Source organism: Protopterus annectens, chromosome 13.part0 (genome assembly GCF_019279795.1).
Source record: "Protopterus annectens isolate FY-2018-M chromosome 13.part0, PAN1.0, whole genome shotgun sequence".
NCBI lineage: Eukaryota > Metazoa > Chordata > Ceratodontiformes > Protopteridae > Protopterus > Protopterus annectens.
Window position 1 is genome coordinate 504,754,643 of NC_056747.1, and position 26,406 is coordinate 504,781,048.

A 26,406-nucleotide genomic window follows, 5' to 3' on the forward strand; every position below is an offset into this window, starting at 1 on the left:
CCTGCCTTGTGGCCGGTTAGCCTAGTAAACACCTATGAACTGATCTCAATGCTCTTATACACAGAAACATGCTAGGAAAATCAAGACAATGTCCCCAGTTTTGATTACAACTGTGTACTGGCAATGAAAAAGACCCTCTGTAACTTTACCTTCTCTGTAATAGGAAGTCTATCATTTTGTCTGGCAGTTGTAAAACTGAACCGAAGGCTGCCTAAGGTCTGTTGTTAGTTAATGTGAACAAACTGTTTAATACTAAAAGATGTGCTATAAATATTCTATTATTAAGATTCCATACAGAAAAAAAAATTGTCAAGAACCATTTATATTAAGACATTGATAAAGGACTGGTTCTATAACATAGATGGGCAAAGCCCAACTATGACCCAGAAGGCCAAAGTTCAATTAGCACCTTGGGTGGCAGAGAATCAAATCAGGTGAAGATGGAATTGAGTGGCCACTGCTACCTTACTGATCATGGAGCATGGGGCACCTGATTCATTACACTGCAAACAACTAAAGGCATCTTGCTGACAGCAATAATTATGGTATGAGTTTGGTCATCTTCATGAGAAGCATGTGGGAACACCCACACATTCATGGGAAGGTACTGCATACCCTTACATTTGTAAGTGTGCATGCAGCCACCAAGGAGATAGGTTAGTTCCATAACACAAAAAACTATGCTGCCACATCTGGCAGCACCCCCCTTGGGGAAGGAAAGGTTCGGTTAACTGTGATAAGTTTGATAGTGGGCAAGCACAGCAAGAAAGAAAGATTGCAAACTCTTGGAAAAGGGTGCATGAATGTAATTACTCAAAGAATAAAGACCAAACACAGACTTCAAAAGGAAAAAAAAAAAAAGATAAAAAAGTCATGCTTACTTTAGCCAAGTTTGAAAATGTAAGTTTTAAAACTTCAGTTTGAATTAGTTGCTGTAGTAACTTAAAATTCAAACTAAGCCTAACAAGGATATTATTGCTTTCAGTGTATTTTCTATCTTAAACAACATTTCTACCTTTAGAATAAGACAGGAGGTGACTTTACATACCTAAATTTAGCTTTGTGAAAGTTTAGCAAAGAGTTACTGCTAAATACCAAAGTTATGAGTGTATATCTAAATTACTTACTCACTTTTTTTTGTCAAATTTAAGAATTACAAGGGACAAGAGCATCTTTTCAACTCATGAACACTGTCTACTTATGTGACTTGTTTAGAAGTACAGGAACCAAGAACAGGAGGTTCAAATCCCAGTTCTACAAGATAAAGCTTGTATGCAGCTCACAGTCATAAAAGTCTTTATGTTACACTTCCAAACTTGACAGAAATTTGACAAATGTTTCTTTATGACTTTACTCATTTTAAACGTTTGGGGAAAATTCAATATGCTACACATGGGATCCCCTCTTATCAAATATGGGCAGTCTCTGCACCATTTCGCTGTAAACTATATATACCGGACCTGTACATTTTGATATTTATTTTTAAAGTTCATTCTTTTAAATACATTTTTGTCTCTGTCCTGAATCACAGTCAAAAAAGGTCCCCAGACCATGCCACATACCTGTTCTCACAAATAAATCTCCACAATGTAACTGCAAAATGATTAAATGGTACAATAACAGTGTCATCAGGTTATACCACAGGTTCAGAATAGGGAGCATTTTTTGAAAAAAAATATTTATAACTGCCAAATATGTGCGGATACATTTAATTTCAAAAATACACAACTAACAATTGTAGCAATGTCTGACATTCTGATTTAAAAACATCTACTGCTTTAAACAATGATGTGGATGGATATAGCGGCAGTCGATTTTAAAATCTAGACAGAAATATGTTTATATTTCCTCAAAATTATGTGACATGGATATGGCTTACAGGCTCTTAGCTGCATTGCTGGTGGGAATATCCACTGATCTGAAGAAAATATTGTACATTTTGTATCTGTACAATTGATGCTCAAATACCATGATTTGCTGTCACTGTAATATGCAGCAGTTTTTACATCTGAGATGTATTTGTTAACTTCCACAAAAGGTAGGACTCAAAATATGAATCACTAGTTATCTCACTAGTACAGAACTAACACAGCAATCAAAGTGGGCTAGGGGTCAGAGTGGAGGTCAACCTGTTACTAATACAAAAGCGGACTGATAGTGGGTGGGCAAAATAACTCTGAACTCTAATGGAAGGGTGGGGGGTGCAGGATGCAGTTCTAGACATTGTGAGCAGAAAGGGAAGAAAACGCAATGAAAACTAAAGGAGGGTGCACATGTAATAGACACTGATTGTTCAGAGAGGAAATAGCTTAAAAAAAAAATTCTACCAGGAGACAGATCTAAATGTAGTGCAGAGGTACCCAGGACGGTCTTAGAGGCTCCAGTCTCAAACAGTGTGGCTGGTGGCAATGATAAGAAAAGACAGTGAGTTATCAATAACAGAAGGAGAGAAGAGAAAAGGACACATCAGTGACAGACGGGGGGGGGGGGCTTTGACTATCAGATGGATATCTAATAAATCATGGGGGAGAAAGGCCTGAGAACATTACTCATTACAAGACAATCATGGCTTCAACTTCTTCTTCTTCTTCTACTTTCGGCTTTTCCTGGTTAGGGGTTGCCACAGCGGATCACCTGTCCGCTCATGATTGGCAGTGGAGTTTTACAGTGTCGAGTTGCCAGCCCGGCGCCCAACCTTCCACAGAAGGCACACACACACACACACACACACTCACACCTAGGGCCAATTTAGAGTGTCCAATCTACCTACAGCAAGTCTTTGGGATGTGGAGGAAACCGGAGCACCCGGAAGAAACCCATGCGACCACAGGGAGGACATGCAGACTCCGCACAGAGGGCACACCAGCCGAGGATCGAACCGGAGACCCTCTTGCTGTGAGGCAGCAACGCTAACCATTGCACCATCGGTTCTGTTTAGTGAAAAAAAGACACTGGAAAGAGCTGGCAATACCACATGCTACCAGTTGTGAAGGGGGCAGTAAGAGCACTACTCACCAGTGCTACAGGGACACTGTGTCAAGCACATATCTGACAAATTCATTTTATTTTTACTTTATTGTACACTTATTTAATAGGAAAATCCGACTGGACAAGCTGTCCTTTTTCAGCACAGGCACAGTGAGAAAAACTCCAATATGAACATTATAAAATTATAAACTACAAGCACACATTATAATATATATCAAAATTGTAACAAAGCAACAATTACTGCAATACATAATAGTTTCACAAGAATAAGGGTCATTACAATTACAATAAGACAGACACTCATAACATTACAAAACATGGCGATTCCTTCCATTAACAGAGAATCCATCTCAAGGTTGATGAACCAGGAGTTGGAACAGGTGATGTACATCTAACAGTAATATTCACAGATTAGCAGAGAACAGGTGCTCAGTGACAGAAAGAATATGTATAGAAAACTACACTGGGAACCTAAGAAAGGAAAGAAGCCTATTGAATTTCCATGTTTAGGCATTTAAGTATCTGTGTTCAGATACTAGGGATCAATAAGTGACAATCCTTGTTATGTAAGCTGGCCAATGGTCTTACTGCTAACTGGGGTTGAAACAGTTGCATAACCAAGAACTAGTTAAATGAGATTTGAGAAGATTTTTAAAGTTAGCTTTGTTAGCTGTTGATCTTATATTTAGAGGCAAGGCATTCTACATTTTTGCAATACAGTTGGAGTAGAGAGTCTCCGGAAGTGTTCTTACCTTTCCTTATGTTAATTAACGATTTGTTACTGTATCTTGGTGAACAACTGTTTGAACAGTGAGTTAGTATCTCTTGTAGAACTGGAGTTTTTTTTCTGGGTGGTAAAGTATTTGGTGGGCCACTGAAAGTTGATTAAGGGACAGCAAACTGGGTAATGTTAATGTGTTCAATGCAGATAGGGAAAAGCTGGGGGGACCCAAAATGGTGGTTATGGCTTTTGGTGGAGCATCACCAGCGAATAAACTCATCATACATGGCAGCACCCGCCACAAACAGTGTGGATGTACCTGGACAGCACTGTTCCACTTACAAAGTACACAATAATATTCTACACACACTCTTTTCAAGTATTAGTTTTCTGCAGCAATATGGGAAGTGTGATGTAAAGCAGCAGTCACAGGAGGGGACTCAATATTCAAATTCAACAAGATGCCACCTGATGAATGCTCTTAGAGGCTTGTGCAAGGTGTAAGGACTCGTTTCGTGAATCCCACAGCACATTTTACTCCACAGCCACATATCCCTTAATTCCACCCAGCCCTCCAAACTGGTCAAGCTCTCACACTTTCATTTGTAGTTTGACATTTTACCCAGTCCAGTATATGCATTTTATTAAAAGCCGTGCACTTTTGATAGTCTAAAGTATTTTTGCAACCTTTTTCTCCTGATGCCCGTTATCTCTCTCGTCTCACAGGTCCACTCACTCACCCTTCATTAAGGGCAAGAACCAGCTGAGAGGGATTACCACTTAAGCAGCTATCCGTGTTTTTTTTATTTCTTTTTAGCCCTAAACCCATGGGCACATGGGCAGTAACATGCTCCAGGGTTCATCATGCAGTGGGCATCAGTGAGGACATGTCTCTCACTTCTGTAATAGACAATCCCCTAAGGCTGCCCTATCTCCAGAAGTCAGTCCTTCCAGGCAGTCTCCAGTCTTCAATGGGGACTCTTCCACAGGAGTGGTGTACTCTGGGCACACACCCTCACCCTCTGTCTCAAAACAGAGATGAGACAATTATGCCACCTTACTCCCAACCAGCTTCGGCAGATGCACAAGAAGCTAATCAACCCAGTTGCCTCAGTCATGGTCAGGGATTTTCTCTCTCTCTATGCCAACAGAGCCTACCTAAGTATTTTGTTTTAAAACATGAGGACTAGTCTTTACTATCATCCATTACTAATGAAAGCAGTACTCTAAACTGCTGCTAATGCAAAATCTGTAACTAGCTGAAAATTAATGCTGCTTGCATTAACAGCTAATTAAATCAAATATGATCATTCGACACCCAGGTTATCAGGACAGAGGCTTTTGCTTCTCAAGAGTTGAACTACTTATGTGCCTCCTACCTTGTTGTAGACCCTCTGCAAAGGTGGTGGCAAAACACATATTTTTAATAAGTGAGAGAACAAAAGTTAACATTTGATATCTTTCAACTAATTAAGTTAACTTCATTAGTAGTGCCAAAAGGCATTTTTGTTTTTTTTTCCATTGTAATTAAATTAACCAACAGAAAAAATAAATAAACGCATGTTAATAGACATTTTCCCTTGAAGTACATGTATCCTCCCATGCTACAAATTGAGACCAGGAGTAAAAATTCCTAACTTTAATCATTTTGTGACATGAAAGTTAATAAGGGCTTCCATGTGGATAAAAAGGAAAACACAGAAAGGAATGTATTACCTTTTACAGGAAAGCCAAACGGATCCTTGGTGAGGTCAGGACAGTCCGCCACAGAAACATGAACATCAGCAAAATTTTCCTTCAGTCCTTTCTGTAGAACTGCAACAGAAGTCAAAAACATGAGTTTCAGTTGTCTTTGAAGCAGCCATATAAAAGTCACCTTTACACTTTGTCAAAATCATTTCTGCCCTGAAACTGCTTTTCATGATCTACTATTTTTAATGATCCATAACAATAGGCTGGAACTTTAATGTACCCAGTCAAGTCAGATCTTTACACTGTGCATAACAAGTCCAAAGTTTGCCCAAACCCAGTATGTCAAAGACAAGAAAAGCAACTGAACTTATTAAACTTTTTCATAAGGACTGAAAAAGTAAACAGAATTATCACAGAAACTACCTTCTCACAAACTAAAACTACTGCTCGGTAAACATAAAATCTGATTTTTTAGTTTGCAAAGAACAGAATGAATCAGCAAAGAGTACAAAAGTAAGACATAAATGAACAGGGCCAGAGAGTTTATTATAAATATGCTTTCCTAGCGAACAAACCCACACACTTCAAACCATTAATTATGCTCAAAAAATATAAAAGTGGGTGGACTATAATAGATTTCAAGTTTCTGCATGGCATCCCCCGTTTCCTGTTCCATGGGTACATGTAATCCTCCTTGCCTCTGTTTTAAGAGTGGCAAAGAAATAGTTGGGTTTTCCAAAAGCTCTCTTTGTGGCATCTCCTGGCTCCTGTTCCACACACTGGACAACTACATGAACTTTTTATACAGGAGACCGCAAACCCAACTATATTTACCAGTCAACTCAAACAGGTAGAATAAATACATTTTCTTTAGCCCCCCTCGGCCCCTCCCCCATAAAAAATTTGTGTTAAACAGTTTTCTTCCTCCTACTCTTCACTGTGAGCCAAGACAAGATCATTGAAATATATCAAAATCCAAAATGGAGTAAATTTCATATGAATGTTTTGTGTTCAATGGCAAAAACAGCAGGATAGATAATGTATACCTCTTCATAGCTTAGCACCACTATTTTTCTTTTACTATCATTTCAAATTTTCTCAAATGAATAAGCTTATAAACACTTTCAGAATGAGCTAGTGCCTAGGAAATTTAGAGAATTAGCACATAAATGAAATGTCCACAAACAACTGCACAGCATTTTGTAGAACTTCTCACCACAAATAAACCAAGTAAATCGCCTTTACAAAGCCTATACTTGTACTCAGTAGCAAAAAAATGGAACTCCTTACCTCTAACCACCAGAACGATTTCTAACCTGCCCACCTTTAAATACTCCCTAAAAAGAATACTTCACAAAATCACGGACCTTCTCCTGCACCAATCCTGGCTGATCTTACTCACTATACTTCACTTACTCACTATACTTCACTAACCCCCACCCAACCTAAGTCACACCTGACAACCCTCTCTAACTTCCTACTCCACTCCTTTCTTTTTTATCACTACCTTACCCACTTATCTCTGTAGACCTTTCCTCTACCCCTTTCTCTTTCCTCTCTACTCACCTAAGCTACCTGAAGACACCCTACACCCTGCACTCTTCTTATAATCTCCTTTTCACTCTATCCTTCTCTCACCTGTAACCATAACATATACACTCTCTCTCATACTAAGACATCATACAAATTCCTCTCACTGTCTCCAATATCACTTTTAAATAACTTATTAGAATTGTCTCAGGTCTCATTTACTCATACTAATCTATGCAATATATAATATGATTGAGTTTTTCCTCAAATATTTTCTCCAATTCACGTTATTGTTTTTCATTGCACTCTTATGAAACACGTTCTGTGTTTTTCTCACGAGATCATTTTTCACTCCTATGTTTTGCAGTGTAGCATGATACTTTGTGATTTAAAATATCTGATTTTTGACAGATTGTGATTGTAAACAAACAAATAAATAAAAATGTTACGGTTTCCTTGGAAGTCATGTTATAGAACAACTGCAACCTCCATTCTTTGCTTGTGCAATGTGCTCTTGTGAAATGTGCCTGTATATCAGAAGGAATGTAGTATTATAGTTAGCCCTAACCAAACTTTGTAACTCTCCTTTCAGAGAATGACTATCTTTGATTAATCAGAAGACACCCTGAAATGTTAAAAGCCGACTGTAATCAAAAGTGCATATACACATTCCATGCCTTGAGCACTGGATCAAAATGGTGGCACATCAAATTGCAACAATGAAAAAATGTACAGCTGTAAGCACAAAAAGATTTTATCCGATATGCCAAAATCTGTTGTCAGAGTATTAATATGATGCATAAAACCTCCCATTAATTGTTAAACATTTCAATCACTTCATGCTGGCACATGAATCAAATCATACATTTCAAGGTGCTACAATTTCAGCACATGCAGATTGCTCTAACTACAGTAGAATGTAAAAATACAACAACTGCTCTATTCCTTTTCTTCATTCCTATTGCACAAAACACATGATAGTTTGCGGCTCAAGCATAGCTTAAAGCCAAATGCACAGCATGTCAGAATGCTAGTGACCCCACTCAAAGTACTATTAGCCACATAAATTCTACTATGAATGGTTCAGCTATGAATATAAGATAGATTTGTTGGGAATGTGTAAAAATTTTCCACAAGCAGGTACAGTAATCTCAATGCAAACAGAACTCTCAATTCCACATGCAGTAAGGTTCAACGACAACAGAGGTTTGGTATGGGTGGGAACACAAAAGTGATAACATAATTATATACAAAAATTGGAGCATGGAAGGTACAAATACTGTTTAATTTCCATTACCCAAATTTGGGGTCCAGCCATTTAAAATAAAAAACAGAAACAATAAACATCTACTTTTGGGTAAACATAAAAACCCATTTGGATAACAGCCCATTTTCAGTGAAGGCCCAGGGAAAAGAACTCGAAAGCATTTAAGAAATGCAAAAAGGAACACTATCAATCACACTGCAAACATAAAAGTAACAACCACCCATGCAGAGCTAATGCAATAAAGTGTAACATTAACATACACAGTACTATAAAATGAAAAATGTAAAGAAATATGATAATGCTAACACACGAACAGCGTAACTGCACAACTCAAAATAGTTTATAAAACAAATCATTAGCAATCAGGCATACAACATTAATAAGTGGTACAGTGCTCATATGCAAAAGGGAAAACGTTTTATTAACTTCAGCAAATGAATACTATAAAAATATTTTGAAATACAATTAAAATCACTGCATTAGTGTATTCTGTGTTGTCTAAATACACAACAATTTAAGAAAGAGAAGAGCTATAAAAATTAGTGTTAAAGAATTGTAAAAAAAAAAAAATAAAAAAACCCACAAAATATGCAATGACTAAAAATATGTAATAACTTGCAATGACAAGATGAAGGACAACTACACAGTTTGAACACACAAGGATGTCTAAAACTGCAGAATTGAGTTCAGAGGCACTGGTAACCTTATTTTTGTGTACTGTAATGTGATGAGCTGACTACAAAATCAAGTCTGGGTGCGAAGCCCTTCAGAACTTTCATGACAACAGAAGGTAGCTAAAGACCTAGAAGGCAATCCTTGGGAATGATGATGGTGATAATCATAAATGTCCACACCCTGGAACAAAAACGAACAAAAATAAAAGGGGATAGAGTACAACTTTACTATGTTCTTCATATAATCACTACTGCCTAAGCAATATGGGAAGAGTGCCACAGCTTACATTCACTAAGGGATGAAGAAGAAGGTCCGTGAGCTATCCGAGTTGGGGAAACACACGGGAAGGACTGTGAGTGTAGCCTTTTATTGCTGAGCTCATGCCCACAGACCTCAACAATGTTTGGTGACCTTATCTGAGAGTCCAAGGCGTTTTACTACACCCAGACCCACCCAGGCTGAGACAAGGAACTTTAGTATATTTTTACAATTGCACTTGAAGGATCACTACTGTTTTACTGTATTTTCAAAACATTCAAGCAACTGTTTACCTAAAAAAAATCTATTTTTATCAGTTTGCTGGTTTACTGCTCTGTTTTGATTTAAACTGCCTTGCAGAATGACAATCTAACCAGATACTTAGCTGGTTGCTTGCCTGCACTCAAGAGTTACTTTTGCTGTGCTTTCACATTAAGAATTTCCAGGGTCATCCATCTTGTGGCAGAAGGTGTTGCCTGGTGTCTTTGACTTGGGAAGCATATCATTGAGCTCAAAGTGTAGTCATTTATTTGAGAGAGGATGAAGGAGTTATTTTTCATCTTTCTTCTGAGCTATAAAGTAGGTGTGTCTATGCAGAGCTGCTCATCATGCAAAGGCAGTTAGCAGTGCCCTGTATAGTAGCGAACACTTACAAATAAATAAAATTATTTATAAGTGTTCGCTACTATACAGGGCACTGCTAACTGCCTTGGCATGGTGAACAGCTCTGCATAGACACACCTACTTTATAGTTACAGAAAAACTATAGACTGTAAAGTTCACCTAAAGCAAGCAATTAGGACTTTAATCTTCAACACAGTAAGGCTTTGAGTGGAACTAAACTTAAGGAAGCTAGTTAGTGAGCTGGACAGCACTAATAACAGATAATACTACCTAACGTTATTCCCAGCCACCACACAAGTGACCCCTAGTAAAACCAAGTCTCTAAACCATAACAGACCAACCCTAACACAGACCTTGACATTATGGATATTAATTTTCCTAATACATCTGTGGCCAGTTTGGCAGATATGGACATTCTGAGACAATGCAGCAATTGTATTATATGCTCTCACAACCTTTTTATCCTTAAAGAAGCTAACACAGTATGCAAGAGGTGTGTATACATAATTCCCTTGGAGACTAAAATCATGCTTACGGACAAGGTTGTCAAGACGACGCACACTTTTATCCCACATGCATAAACCTTCTTATGCTAAAGCACTTGATAAAAACCTTCCCAAACCTCAAAGACCACCTACGCCATCTAATGGCAACACCTATAATCAGCAGTTACTATAGCACATATGAAAAACACCTAACACCACACATAAGCCTACTCCTAATGGTCCCCAAAAAACAAAGCCCAAAAGGCAAGCACTATACCCAATACTAGGTGAATACTAATACTAAATTACATAATACTCTTGTCATAGGGGATTCTATTGTATGACATACAGATGCCCCTCTCACCAGTCTTGCCAAGAAGATAACAGCTGGTTGTCTATTTGAAGCTAGGATCTGTAATACCATGCATTCACTGAAGTCACTGCATCACATGTACCAATATAATTCTGTCATAGTCCGTGTGGGTATAAATTACCTCAAGTGTACCTCATTGGACTATAAGAAAACAGACATTATGGATTGCTCTAAAAACGCGTCTCAGGCAGGTACATGCCTTGCACCGAGTAGTATTTTACCTTCACTTAGGATGATGCCATAGTATGAACAGAAAATGATTGACTTTAACAACTGGCTTAGTTTCCGATGTCACTACCGAAGGATACAATACCCATCAGCATGAAAAGGCATGGTTAACAGTCTACCTTGCTTTGCCAACATCCCCCTCCCCCTGGGCTTTTGGATATTGGCGAAAACTTTATCCACTCCCTTAGAGCCTTTTTAGGCAATGTCAAAATGATAAAACTACCAACATAACAAAAAAAATCAAAGCAAATTTAAGGTACTACTGCTCAATGCCAGGAGCCTAAAAAAAGTCCACACCCTACAAGCTCTCCCCACTATGGAGAATGCAGACATATATGCTGTTACCTAGACTTGGTTTAAAGCCACAGAAAGTACTCTGGCAGTACAAGGTTACAATGCCTTCCACAGATGTAGACCAACAGCAACACAGACAAGGGTCTAAAGGTGCAGATGTCTCTATTTACATTAGCAACAAAAACAAATTCAGGTTATACACAATGATGTCCTGGAAATCATCTACATCCAGGTCTCCATAGACAAGGTTCCGTGCCATGTCCTGGACAGCTACAGGCCACTCTCTATGACCAACAAAGCTCACAACTTGGACATGGACCTACTGGAAGTGATCAAAATCCAACCAAACACTCTTGTCATAGGAGACTTTAACTACTCCTCTACAAACTGAGAAACATGCACTTCCTCTATCTCACAGCCACAATGTTTCCTAGACTTTGTCAACACGAACACCCTGGACCATATAGTGCACATGCCAACCAGGAGGTCAAACATACTAGAACTGGTACTCACCAACATAGAGGGCATTGCACTCCCCCTTGTGTCACATCCTCATTGGTGAGACTGAATCACAAAGCTGACTCTCAGAAAAAAAAAAACAACCCAGAAAACCCCAGAAACTCTTCTAAAGCCAACAACATCCTGTTGACTGTCTGACAAAAATTCAAGGCTCCTGCAAACTCCAAGAACACAGCTGCATAAGCAGAATTGTTCATAGAAACCCTATACAAACAAGAAAATTCCTGCACTGAGGATGCCACACCCACCAGAAGAAAACCCATACACAATACCAAAAACAAATCCTACTGGTGGAATCCTAACCTTAACAGGGTATACAACAAAACAAAAAAGTCATGGCCAAAATCAGAAAGAGCAACCCTCTCAGAGACAAAAGCCTTTTGATTCAACTAAACAAGAACCTAAGAGGTCTAATAAGGTCCAACAAGGCTGATTATGAGGTCAGGACAGCCACTCAGGCTAAGGACAATCACAAAGCCTTCTTCAGCTATTGCAAAAACCTTAAAGGTAGCACACAACATTGTTTAGAATTGTTGGTAAATGGCACAACCTTCACTGACCAGGGTGACTTAGCAAATCTTCTAGCTGATTAACCTAGCTCTAACTTCACCCCCACTTCCCCCTCTAGTCCTATGTGAAATCCCCATTTAGCATATTCCCTCTATGATCAACAGGAAGAAGGTCCTGTCAGCACTCACTATAGCCGAAAACACCGCTTCAATGACCCCGGACAATAACCCCGATTACCTCCTAAATAGCCTCAAACATAATCTTGCAGAACCTCAAGAGCCACTGTTCAACTACAGCCTCAAAACATGATATGTGCTGAGTAGATGGAGGGAACAGCAGTCATCCCTCTCCACAAGGGTGGACCAGCAATCAACCCAGGGAACTACAGACCAATCAGTCTGACAAGTCTTTTATGGAAAGCCATGGAACAAATTATCACAGAAATTATCAAAAAGGGCAATGGCAACCTACAGACACTGGACTGACCTCAGTTTGACTTTGTCAAGGGAAGGTGTTGCCTACTCAACCTGGTAGACTTCTTTCAGAGGGTCACCAAAGTTATGCATGAGGGAAAAGTGATACACACCACCTACTTCAACCTGGCCAAGGCGTTCAGTACAATACCCCACTCAGGTATTGTTGACAAACTCTCAGAACTAGGTATAAACCCTTACATAACTTGCTGGACTGCAAGATGGCTTACACATAGGACCCAAGAAGCCAGGATTAGTGAGACCACTTCCATCAGGAAGCCAGTCACCAGTGAAGTAACCAGGACTCTGTGTTGAAATGCTCTTATTTGGCATCTCTTTCTCCGAGGTCAAGGATAATGTCAAAGGCTTCCAAATTCACAGATGACTGTAAATTGGGAGCCATCATAGATTCTCCCCATAATACAAACATCCTACAAGAGGGTCTAATACAAAGAAATAACCAGTGCCACAGATTAAAACTCAGCACAAAGAAATGTATCACAGTGTCCTTTGAGAAATTGTCTAGCCAAGCTAATTACTCCATTGATAAAACAACGCTAAGAGTTAACCCTTTAGTTAGGGATTTGAGACCATATGTTGATAGTAATCTGGACTTCAACCAACATATAGCCAAGACAGTAAGGACATATTTTTTGTCACCCAACTCATAAGCAAGGGTTTGGCATCTAGATCCAAGGAAGTCATAATACCACTCTTCTCAGCTCTTTTCAGACCCATCATCTAATACATTGCCCACTTTGGCATGTACCTAACCAGGGACCTGCAACAACTGGAATACCCTAAAAGGTTTCTCATCAGGAGAATCAAGGGTATGAATACCCTGTCCTACACAGATCACATTAAGACCCTATTTCTTTAGTCTGTTTCCTACATGTTACTGAGAAGTGATTTTTGCCTGGCATATAAGACATCCTCAGACCCATCTCTAATGGGCCTCTTGCACATCTGCAAAACAAACACTAGGAACTCTAGATTCAAGGACCAGAACTTTGCCTGCAACTTAAATAAAACATGCTGGAGAGACAGATGCATCTTGGGGGATCCCTTCACTATGGAACAGGATCCCCATCCCTGACCCTTTTCAAGCAAAACCTTGGCCACTGGATGGAAAATCATAAGTTCACCACTAGTCTAACCCCCACATCTCTGATGGATACAGACTGACAGGAAATTAATTAATCCCAAATTAAAGTACCCCCACACACACACACACACACACACACACACACCTTAGCTGCCTCATTACTAACATACCCTCAACATAAAGGCATCCAATTTACTTGAGTACAAAACAGGGTTGGATTGCATGGCTAGGCTTATAAAGACTTGATGGTTGATCGCCTAGCACAAACCTATGAAAGATCCTTAGCAAAGCCTGTCCATACCTCAGAAGGAATCTAGTTCATAGCACTTTGTAAAAGTGTGCCTAGAGGACCAGCAAAACATCTAAAAGGCAACCCTTTCTAAAATGCCACAGGTGAAGCTAAAGCCCTGGTAGAATGAGGTTTGACCCTCCCTAGAACAGTTCTGTTGTGGTACATAAAACAAAAGCTAACAGCAAGAGACAACCATTAGGAAACAGTTGGAATTGACACAAGTTTTCCCTTGTTCTTGCTTTATAAGAAAAAAAAATAGATCAGAGATCCTGCAAGATTTTATTCTGACAAGATACTACCAGAAACTCAAAAAAAAAAAACAGAAATGGACAAACTTAAAAACAAATGTCTAAAAAACACTGACTGCCAAGTAAAAACTAAAATTTTAATATAACCAAATACAGGTAAATGTTTTCGTTCTAACATTAGAACCAACAGAAAGTAAAATTCACGATCTCTCACATTTAAATAATTAAGTACAAGTCATATGACTATAAAATAATCATGCAATACTAATAAATGAATGAACAGAGAAGTGACAACTAAAAATAAAACTAAACAACTTACAATTTTGTCCAAAAATACTTTTTAAAAAATATATTAAATTATATATCAAAATTATAAATCTCATCACTTCAATGCCTCCAATTTCAGCAGAGAGGAGATAGAAACATGATCATTTAAGCCTGGCCATTTACAAGAGTTAAAATAAATCTGCCAAAAAAAAGTTTCTCCAAAACAAGTTGCCAAGGTCCCCCTCAAGAGTTTCGGCTCATCTTTTCTAACACTGTAAATTTAAAAGCATGATCCTTATGACAAAGTTTACACTCTGTTTTACCTAAATAAAACATTCACAAGCCTGGCATATAGCTATATAAACTAGCCCAAACTTTCACAACACATTTTCCCTTTAACATTAAAGGTTTTTCCTAATACTGTAAATATATCGCCTTCCAGCAAAAATTTGCAGAACCTACATCTCCCACATTTGTAAATACCATTTGGGCCCCTAAATCCAACACTGTGGTTCTCAAATATAGATTTCAATTTTTTACTCCTCCTAGACAATTAAGGGTTTATCAGCTATTTTATCCCTAGTGCTTATTTTTTCATTAAGGAGACTCAATTCTTAAAAACTTCTTATTGTATGACTATCAACTCTGTACGAAGTAATTAGTGCCTGGGACTGGGAGGTGTACGGTCATTCTATATTCAAGTTTGTAATTAAACTTTCAGATTCCACAGTGGCAACATTAATTTGTTTCAGACGTAATAGGGGAGCAAAATGGACAGTTTTCATTTTTAAGTTAACTTCTACAATAAGTTCCTCCATAAGATTAGAAGCGTAACCCCTTTCAAAAACGTGTTTAAGTAACTGACATTCAACCTTATAATCCTCATCACTAGTAGACATACGTGCTGCCCGTACAAGTTGACCTTTTACAACCACCTGCTTTTGTTTAAAGTGCAAAAACGTATTAGAATATGTCGGCTTCCTGTAAATGCTAGTAGAGCAACCCCCGTTTACATCTTTACATAACTTTACATACAAGTATGATATACTGTCATAATTAATGGAATCACAAAAGGTTAAAAACTCAGTAGTTGTATTAATACATTCCAAAAAATATCTATCCGTTCGCTTTGTCCACTCCATAAAATAAATGTATCATCTAAATAATGTAAATAAAGTTTGAAATGCTTAGGAAACTTACTATTGAACAAAAACAAACTCCCACTTCCATATTACAATGTTTGCAAACAAAGAGACGCATGGTGAACCCATGGCTACCCAAATACAATTGGCATTCAAAATAAATTATTAGAAAGTACTAACTCAACAAGTTCAACATAAAAATTAACTTTGACCTGTTCAAGTCTTCAACACATAAATCAGAAAACCAAGACACCCCAATGTCATGAGGAATAACTGTATATAAGTCACACACATCTTCTGTAACAAAAATGTAATTTTAAGAACAAACGCCAGTATATGACTGAAACATAAAAAATGCCACAACTCAAATTTTACACGTTTTGTCCACTTTAATGATCATGAACTTCTTTAGAAATGTCATCTCAACATTTTAAACCACTTAAATATCATCTTAAACAGTCACGAGATCTGAATGACCAATGCTATGTATAAAGTACTTAGTCAATTAGTGAATATTCAATATAAAATATAAAAAGACATCACCTTTTTCTTAAAAGCACAAACAATAAAATGTATATGTACTACAATCCCTAAAAGGTGCATATGTATATGCATATATAATGAATAAAACTAATTTATTTCTATATAAATGTATATATGTTTTATAATTTTGTAACTATAACCTTTGTGCTTGTAAAAAGCACTTTATATTTATCATGTCATTCAAACCAAGAACCTGGTCTGCATTAAGTAATATTTGCCACAGCGTTTATTTACATTCCAACCTAACTTTGAAATTTCCAGAAAATAAGTCATCATTTACTTTTTTCCAATACAGAAAATATGAATTTCTTGAAATTTAAACTAGTAGCATGTTTTGCTAACGCATTAGACGTGTCTTTTTTTCTTATAGCCAAAGTGTGTTCATAAATACGCCTATTCAGCGTTCTAATAGTTTTACCTATATAAAAATGTTCACATGAAGCACACAAAGCAGCATAAACCACATTTTTTGTCCTACAAGTATAATGTCCTCTACTATAAATAGCCTTATTCAAGTGCTTAAAAAACACTGTGTTGCTACCGGAAACCTACATTGTTTGCAAAATTATCGCAAAATTAGAAAGGCACAGGGCTTATATTGTTGAAAGGAAGCAAAAAAAGTTAGAGAGGGACCTGGTAGCCTATAGTACAAATACAGCGTATCTATTGAAAAACAAGAGAGGTGGCACGACTAGTGATGCTTTGGTTTTAGATGCAGAGACATCAAGTAATAATGACAATTATTCAAACAATGACATTGGGTCACAAGTTTTTCAGCAGGTAATCGATGAAAATAATAAAAATGGAATTTTACCATCAAATGGCACTCAAGCCAGTACATCTTATGCACAGGCAGTTTCTACTGTCAACAAGTCCGGCCCTTTTTTAATGGACAAAACCGGGAACAAGAAAACCCCAAGGTGGTCCGGGAAAGTTCAAACAAGGAGCAAAGGGAAGGGCAAAAGTCGCAAAAAAAACTAGATTACAGCATTGATGTGTGTAATTTAACTAATGAAGTTTTGCCCAATTAAATGATATCTGTGCTCCAAAAAGGTTTTTCCTTCATTCCTTCAAACCAAACCTAATTTGACACCCTCTGCGATCAATGCACTAGATAAGATAGCCAACAATAAAGATTGGCGTGTAATGAAAGCAGATAAAGGGGGCACAATTGCCATTATGAAGCCTACTGATTATAGTATAGCAATGAATTCTTTGTTAAAAGATCAGAATTGTTACAAGATTGTCACTAAAGAACAGATTATTAAGAGTTTTCAAAGGTTGGATTTTTGTTTATTTGATTTATTTAGTCAGGGTAATATTGATTATTCTGTATATGATTTTTTGGTGACTGAACATCCAAAGCTGGCTACACTGTTTGGTATTCCCAAATTATATAAACATTGGAAGGAGATACCTTTTAGACCAATTGAGTCGGCCAGTTTTTCAAAGACAGAATCTATTTCAATCTGGCTTGATAAACTGTTGAATCCAACAGTACAAAGGACAAAGTCATATTTGAGAGATTCATGGCATTTATTGGAACGTTTAAGGTCAGTTAAATCAGAGAGACATGTCCTTTAACTTTGCATCATTAGATGTAACATCGTTATATACAAGTATTAATAAGACTATTGGTGTAGAATTCTTAAGGGAATATTTACAACATGGTTAACACTGTATGTGTTTTGATGGATTTAGTATTAGAAAATTTTTTCACATTTGAAAATATTTATTTTCAACAAATCTCAGGAATTGCAATGGGTTCCAGAGTTGCACCTAGTTTTGCCAATTTAGTAATGGCAATGTGGGAAATCAAATTCTTAGATTCACATCCACTATCAAAGAATATTTTGTTTTACAAAAGATACATAGATGATTTGATTTTTTTATGGCAGGGAGATGTTGATTCATTTTATATATTTGTGAATCATTTAAACAACTCCACAAATTTTTTGAAAATTACTGTTGGTCATTTTGGTGACATCAATTTTTTGGACTTACATTTAAGTAAAAATAATGAACAGACATGTTGAGAGTAGCATTTTTAGGAAGTCTACATTTGTCAATCAATATCTACCCTATGATAGTTTACATCCTAAGTTTATGAAACGTGGTGTAGTTAAAGACAGTTTATAAGACTGAGTCGTTTGACGAGGAGAGACGACATCTTTTCAAACGAAACAGTGAAATTGACCACTTTCTTTATGGAAAGAGGGTATGACCAGGTATGGTTAAATAATATATTAAGAGAAGTTATAGATCTTAGAACTAACAAAGCATGTCCGATACTACATCAAATCAAAGATCTAAGTGTAGTGAATGAGAGTAGACAATATCTGTAGTACCTATAGGTTAGCTTTTCCAATTCCTATTTCACATGAGATGATTACCATCAGAAAGATTATTTGTAATAACTGGAAAGTGGTACTGGGTAACAATGACTTATGTACAGTTATAGGTAAAGTTCCACTGTTTACTTACAAGAAAACAGTCAGCATAAAAAGTATATTAGAAAGCTGTAATTATGTGTGTACTGACGTTACTAGCACTTCAAATTCCAACTTTGGCACATTTCCTTGTGGATTTTGCAAACAATGTAGGTACATTTCAGGTAGCAGCACAGTGTTTAAGCACTTGAATAAGGCTATTTATAGTAGAGGACATACTTGTAGGACAAAAAATGTGGTTTATGTTGTTTTGTGTGAACATTTTTATATAGGTAAAACTATTAGAACGCTGAATAGGCGTATTTATGAACACACTTTGGCTATAAGAAAAAAAGACATGTCTAATGTGTTAGCAAAACATGCTACTACTTGTTTAAATTTCAAGAAATTCATATTTTCTGTATTGGAAAAAGTAAATGATGACTTATTTTCTGGAAATTTCAAAGTTAGGCTGGAATGTAAAGAAACCCTGTGGCAAATATTACTTAATGCAGATCAGCTTCCTGGTTTGAATGACATGATAAATATAAAGTGCTTTTTACAAGCACAAAGGTTATAGTTACAAAATTATAAAACATATATATATATATATATTTATATAGGAATAAATTACTTTTATTCATTATATAGGCATATACATATGCACCTTTTAGGGATTGTAGTACATATACATTTTATTGTTTGTGCTTTTAAGAAAAAGGTGATGTCGTTTTATACTGAATATTCACTAATTGACTAAGTACTTTATACATAGCATTGGTCATTCAGATCATATGTGATTGTTTAAGATGATATTTAAATGGTTTAAAATGTTGGGATGACATTTCTGAAGAAGTTCATGATCATTAAAGTGAACGAAACGCGTAAAATTTGAGTTGTGGCATTTTTCCTGTTTCAGTCATATATTGGCGTTGGTTCTTATCTGGTTTCTTTCGTGTGTGTCAGTGAAGTTAAAAATGTCATTTTCATTGAATTCAAGCCCATTCATGATCTCTAAGAAATGCCAGGAGTCCCAACAAATACGAGTTTCATCCTTCATTAGATGTTAAACTATTATCCAGAAAAATTGCACTAAAACTTGTGATAGAACCTCCATCCACAACTGGGCTGGAAAGGAGGGTCTTGACAGTTCTTAAGAATCTTTGGAATTCCGAACATAACATGAATAACGGGAGAAGGTATATTCAAGAAATGAAATTCCACAGCAGAAATTCTGCTATCAATAAACATGTCTTAATTGCACTCCAGTCCGATAATATGTCACAGTCAATTGATTTTTACTAAAATTTTCATAAGCTTTACCTTCCAATAACAAAATCATATGTTTTTTATAATCAGTACCAGACATCAACACCATCCCAACCCCTTTATCCGGTTTCATCAACCTTACATCCTGCCCTTTAATAAATACATAAAGTCCAGTTCTTCCTTGGAAATCTTATTTAAATTAACTGACTGTTTAAACATAAACATATTGAGAATGTCCAATTCACACATTTTTTCAAAAACTGCCAGGGAAGGATGCAACTGTGGATTAAAGGTGCTAAACACAGAGTAAGGTGGTACAAGTCGCTCAGTATTACCAAACATAAAAGAGACAAGTTCAACTTACTTAAGTAAACCTTCAGGTCCATTATAGTTGTAACCAGGTTATCCAGTCTCATAGGAACAAAGGTGGTGCCTTTAGAAAGAAGGCCAGCAACCACCAAGTCAATCACAATGTTAAGCTCTGGAAAGTTGTACACCTTGAAATCTTTAGCTGTACTGGAAACAACAGTACAAACCAAAGCTAAATTAAGAGTTAATTTCCCCTCTCACAAAAAAGTGACCATTCACCTCCTCCACACATTCTTCTGCTGGTTTCACTGGGCCGGAAATGCATTCCATTGGCCCATGGTGGAGGGCTGGGTCACCATGGTGCATTGTCTTGGCTGACCAGTGGAAGTGTGCGAGATTCCCCCGTATCCCCTTGATTGCTCTGTTACTTGTTCTTCAAAATGTTTGGACCTACTCAATGATGGAAAATCTGAATTGTGGTTAAGATGAAGAGCATTTCTAGGTGGATTATTATCTGCAGAGGTGTTCGGACTACAGTTAGTATACAAATGAGATAGTTCCAGTAATGGAACTGACAGGGTTGCTGGCAAAATGAGATTTCTTCTTGCCCCCAATTTTGGGCAACTGGACGCTCCAGATAAGCTGTATTTTGCAAATATTCTACCCTACCCCATTCCAACTTCCTTCGTTTTCTATTTGTGATAACCACATGTTGTCCTTCAATACTAGCAAAGGTATGTGCATATAGTCATTTTTAAACTCATACCGAAGATCATTAACAATTGTCCAAGATTGATACAGCTCTACCTGCCTTTACTAAAGTATAGTAATCCATTAACCACACTTGACCGATACCTTACCTTGCCACTGATGCATATGGAATAACCTTCACATGTTACTTACATAAAACATTCAACACATTGTTCATAATTCCTTTAATGATACATATTAAAGGCATTGAGCCATATTCATAAAACCAGCTCAGAACATGTCATTCCACTGCATCACTGCCAACATATGTATCAAAGTTGCATGTTTAACAAGTCAAGGTTACCACAAGCTATATATTCAATAAAAACACAGAGAACTTGGATGGATTAAATGGCCACTGCCATATGTTTATTGCCAATTACTGCTAATAACCTCTCTCTAATAGAAGTCCATTATTATGAGATGTGCACAAGGCAGGAATGGCAGGGAGTCCATTTATTTATTTATTTCATAGCATTCCCCTAAACTTACAGGACAACAGACAGCACTGTCGATAGCTGGCCCTTCTGAATCATCATACCCACATCATAACTTTTTATAATTCATCACAATTCCTCTGGGCCACTTACAATCTGCCAATGAGACATTGCCGAGCTGATAAGTCCCATGGCAACAATCCCTTGGGGCTGTCCAGCCTGTGGAAGGTCCAGCTTAAGAGTCCTGTGACCTCCCCCCACTTACCTTGGCCTCCCTTACCTTTCCTGCTTTCTGCCACAGAAGGGAGAAATATTCATCCCTTCCACCAGCACATCTCATCCTATGCCAAGTGGATGCCCTTCACAGCTAAACCTGCTTGCAATTCCTTATAAAAAACCCGCAAACCTTCTTCAGATAAATGAACCCCATCCCTATCATACCTGTCTGACCACTAGACCAGAATGCCTAGGTGAGGAATGTACAACCCATTAATGTCCCCTAACATCTTGCCTACAAAATTATTAATTCTCTGTTTCATTCTTTGCACAGCTTTAATGGACCTACCCCCCACCCATCTTCTTCTCTGTGCCACTTCTGACCAACAAATAATAGCTTGTGGCTAGCATTCATGCATGCAATTTACCTCTTTTACCATCAAACCAATTAGATCTTTTATTGGATGTTGACAAATATCATTACCCCCTAGGTGCAACATAATAGCTGCAGGAGGTTTACCACTTCTTGCTGTTTGCAGCAGTACTGCCCTAAGATGGTGCCACCGCACTCCTGATACCCCAAACCAAACTTTTCACAAAAAGCTTGTTTTCCTATTTGGAAGGATAAGCCCAGCCTGCTATGGACCCAGTGATGGAGCCTCTGAATATAAGAATGACCAACAATCCAGATGTATTTCCGGTCCGATGGTGTGCGAGCTGAAATGCAAAGGACAAGAGTTAAAGTCATTTACATCTTACATTGCTTTTATAAGCATTGGACTTCCATGTGCCCATTCTCATAATGTCGGCCTGTGAAGCACCCATTTATATAGTTAACATGGAGCGCAAACTCTGTCAATGAGTTTATGATTATGATGACATCATGAAGAGAAACAACTAAAGTCCTGTGTAGACATATAATAAGGCATAAGGATCATACTTTTACATTTACAGTGTTAGAAAAGGTGAGCCCAGACCCTTGAGGGGGACCTTGGCAACTTGTTTTGGAGAAAAGTGAACTTTTTGACAGATTTATTTTAACTCTTATAAATGGCCAGGTTAAAATGATCATGTTTCTATCTCCTAGTTGTTTAAACTGGAGGCATTGAAGTGATGAGATTTATACTTCACACATATAATTTAATATAATTTTAAAAAATATATATTTTTGGGCAACATTGCAAGCTATATTTAGTTTTATTTTTAGTTATTGGGTGGGGTGTCACTAAGGATGGACCATGTTTTTTTTTGGACATTTGTTTTGTTTTAAGACAGTACCAGAGTTGTCTGTGGAAACCAAGATAAGATGCATCATATCTGTCCCATACTATGTTTTGTAATGAAGAGATGGACAGCTTGCCTGAAGAAAAATGCAGATACCACATATACATCACTAAAAAAGATAGCTCTAAAGGATATCCCATCTTTGTTGAAAATGAGATAAGGCTGACCAGCTGCAAGACCCTGCAACTAAAAAGCTTCTTGTACAAAGTCATAGCAATTACTAACACTGCATTCTATATAAAGAACCTCAAGAAAGCCTGACAAGCTGGTTCAAATGGAGCAAGAGTTAGTTATAAAAACAGCAACTTAGGATCTCAAGGAGGAATCCAAAATCTAGAAGTATTCCTGTGCCAACAATTCTTTCAAAAACACTTTCACATGAGACTGAACCGACAGATGGGAATGCATACGCAGTCAGGCTGATTTGGCAAACAGATGAACCTTGACTGAGGAGAAGGACAGGCCACAGGTTAGTAACTCACACAAATAATACAGCACCAGAGAACACTAGTCCTGAATTGGTGCTGGTTCTTTTCTTGACACTAACTAGAAAATCTTTTTCTTTTACTAATAAATTATTTCTAGTAGCAGAACTTATTGCCTCCTTTACACCTGCTGTGTGTCCTCATAAAACGGTGCAAGAAAAGTATAGAAATTCTAATGTTCAGGCAGTTAGTTATAGTTATGGTTGGGATTTATCAAACAACCCAGTCTTTTGTGAGTAGATCCAGCCTGTAAGGAGATTGTGGTAACTGCCCCTTAGCCATTCCAAATGAAGAAAGAATCACTGTTAGCTTGACTAGAAGGGAGTCACCACAATAGCCTTTGTAGAGTCTTTCAAAATCCTCAAAAAGTCCCTGAATGTAAGTGGCAAGGGTAGAAAAGCATACAGGAAAATTATTTTTCAAGGAAAAAAGGCATCTGTCTTCCAGGCCTTAAAGAATGGGGAGCGGAAGCAGAAATCCGCCAACTAATGCTTAAGAATGGTGGTAAAATATCTGTCTGTGGTATTCCCCATACAGCAAAGCTTGGAAGACATCCCCCCTCCCCCCAGATACGATTTTCATTTGTTAGGGTCTGTCCTGGTCCTGCACAGCTTGTCTGCCACACAGTTTTGCTCTCACAGTATGATTGTGTAGGATTGTGAAGAAAAGCTATATTCCAGGCTACCATGGCTGCTCTACATAGAGGGTAAGAACTGACCATCCCTGGCTTGTTTATGTACCACATCGCTGCGGTGTTGTCTATAAAACCTTGGATCCAAGAAAGCAAAAAAAAAGACAGACATAACTGAGAGCATTTATAATTACCAATACCTCTATTGTTTTTATGCGTTTTGGTCTTGTCAAAGTCACTTTTATCCCCATAGACACTGCTACCCAAGCAAAGTCTGAGGTGTCCTACTAACTGGCTATATTGGAGCTAAAAATGGAGAATGGGAGGTCTGGATTTTGAAAAATATGGTGTTACCTGCAAAAAACTCTCCCTATTCAAAAACTGCGAAACTTGAAACTAAACTGTCAGGAGATACATGTTGGGAACATACAAATTGCTGGTATTAATGGATTTTTGTTATGTGGAGTCTTGCAACAGACAGCACGAGAATCATAGATGCCACGAGACTCAGAATCCTGAGTAACTTCCTTGCTCAGACAGTAGTCCAAGTAGAAAAAATTCAGGAAAAGATCTACATACAGATCTACTTTTTCCTGAGAAAGAAATGCTCTTTGAACTGAGATGTCCTAGACATACCCCAAGAAAAGAATCATGTATAAATAACTAAAAAAAAGACATGCAAATTTTGCTGGAAACAAATTCTGTGTGGGAGCTGCAATACTCAAGTGAGTGATTCCTGACACTTTCAAAAAACACTGCACAGAAAGACCAGTCATCTAAATAAGGAAATATGTGAACATCCTGCAATCTGCCGTAGGCTGTCAAAGGCTCTACTTACTTTGTATATACCCTTATAGCACTGGACAGACCAAAGGATAATGTTGAGTAACTGATAAATGTGATCCATAATCAGAAAACCTTTTGAAACTCCTAAAATGTGGATCTAGGAATGTGATAACATGCATATGAAAATCTAAGGTTACAAAAACATCAAAACAAAATTAAAGGATAACATGTAGAAATACGCAAAAGCAGCAACATTGAATAAAACCATTCCCCTAAAAAGAAAGGGCAGCTTTTAAACACCACCCTAAGAGAGTATATGCTCTATGACGGTGGTGGTGGGGGGGGGGGGGGGGTTAAGTCTGGCAAATGAGCGGAATCTCTCCAAAAGAATAGGTAGAGTCCCACTGCCAAAAGTAACCTTGATGGATTTAGGGTTTGACAGGATGGGAAGAGGGTAGTCTTGTAAACAGTCATACAGACTTAGGACACTGTCTTCAACTCTGATGGGGAGTCCTCCACTTTTTGGAAACTCCCTGTCATAAATGTTAGACATTTGCTTACCAGCAGCTTGCTGAGACTGTTTGACTTTAAAAGAAGGAGGAGCATTAAATCCCTTGGTCAAATTGCAGAAGGAAAATTGAAAAACTGAGCCAGCCCGTGTCCTGAATCAGCATAACTGTTTCATCACATTTCTTACGGACCTTTCAAGCAGATGTTATAAAATTAGCTGTCTATTCAAGGTAGAATTCAAAACTTCTTTTCTACCATCTTCTGGATGATTTTGGAAGTGCAACCAAGCAAATATCCCCAGAACATTTTTGGTGACAATAACCCTTAAAGTGGCATTATCAAAATCTTTAGTATATTTCAAAGAGAGATAGCTACTTGAGATTCAAAAGCAACCACTTACACAAAACAGATTATTCTTCAGAAGAGGAAATAAATGCCAAAACACCCCTCATGTTCTCAGAAGAGGCAAGGTAAAAAAATATATATATATATATATATATATATATATATATATATATATATATATATTTATTTATTTATATTTAAGTCTGAAAGCAGAGAACTCTAAAAATAAGTGTTACAAAATACTTTCCTCCCAAACCTATCAAAAACCTTCCATCTTAACAGAAGGAGAGGGAAAAAATACTAACAAAATATTAACGAAACCTTTAACAGATGTTGGTTTCAGAAAATTAATAACTGCTGGGTCTGATCTGGGAAGAGTGTATCCACCCGCTTTCTAGGGAGCATCCAAGCTAGTTTTCAGGCAAGAGTTAAGCTATGAAGAAAAAATAAAAAAATCCTCTATAGCAGAAAGAACAGTTGGAAAATGAGAAGGTTCTGGAAATTCCAGTTTTAACAAAACAATACTAACCGAAAAACAGAAAATCATCACTGTTTTCCTACTGAAACATCTGTCTCATTTTAGAGATAGTTACAGAGAAAGAAGATTCTTCAACAGGACTAGCCAAAACCATTCTCTCCTCAGAATGTGATTCAGATGTCTAAGGAGACAAAAGGCAATATGTCCCTTACAACCATTTATGGACTCAAGTTCTTAAATCAC

At 37.4% G+C, this 26,406-nt stretch overlaps 1 protein-coding gene across 1 annotated transcript in view; it reads right to left on the bottom strand.

The window, feature by feature from the left end:
- Nucleotides 1-26,406, bottom strand: part of CCHR13.PART0H11orf54 (chromosome chr13.part0 C11orf54 homolog) — a 371,774-nt gene that overhangs the window by 343,521 nt on the left and 1,847 nt on the right. The window contains exon 2 of the mRNA XM_044054130.1: nucleotides 5,426-5,524. Coding sequence (XP_043910065.1) covers nucleotides 5,426-5,524 — 99 coding nt within the window. The remainder of the gene's footprint in view (nucleotides 1-5,425; nucleotides 5,525-26,406) is intronic.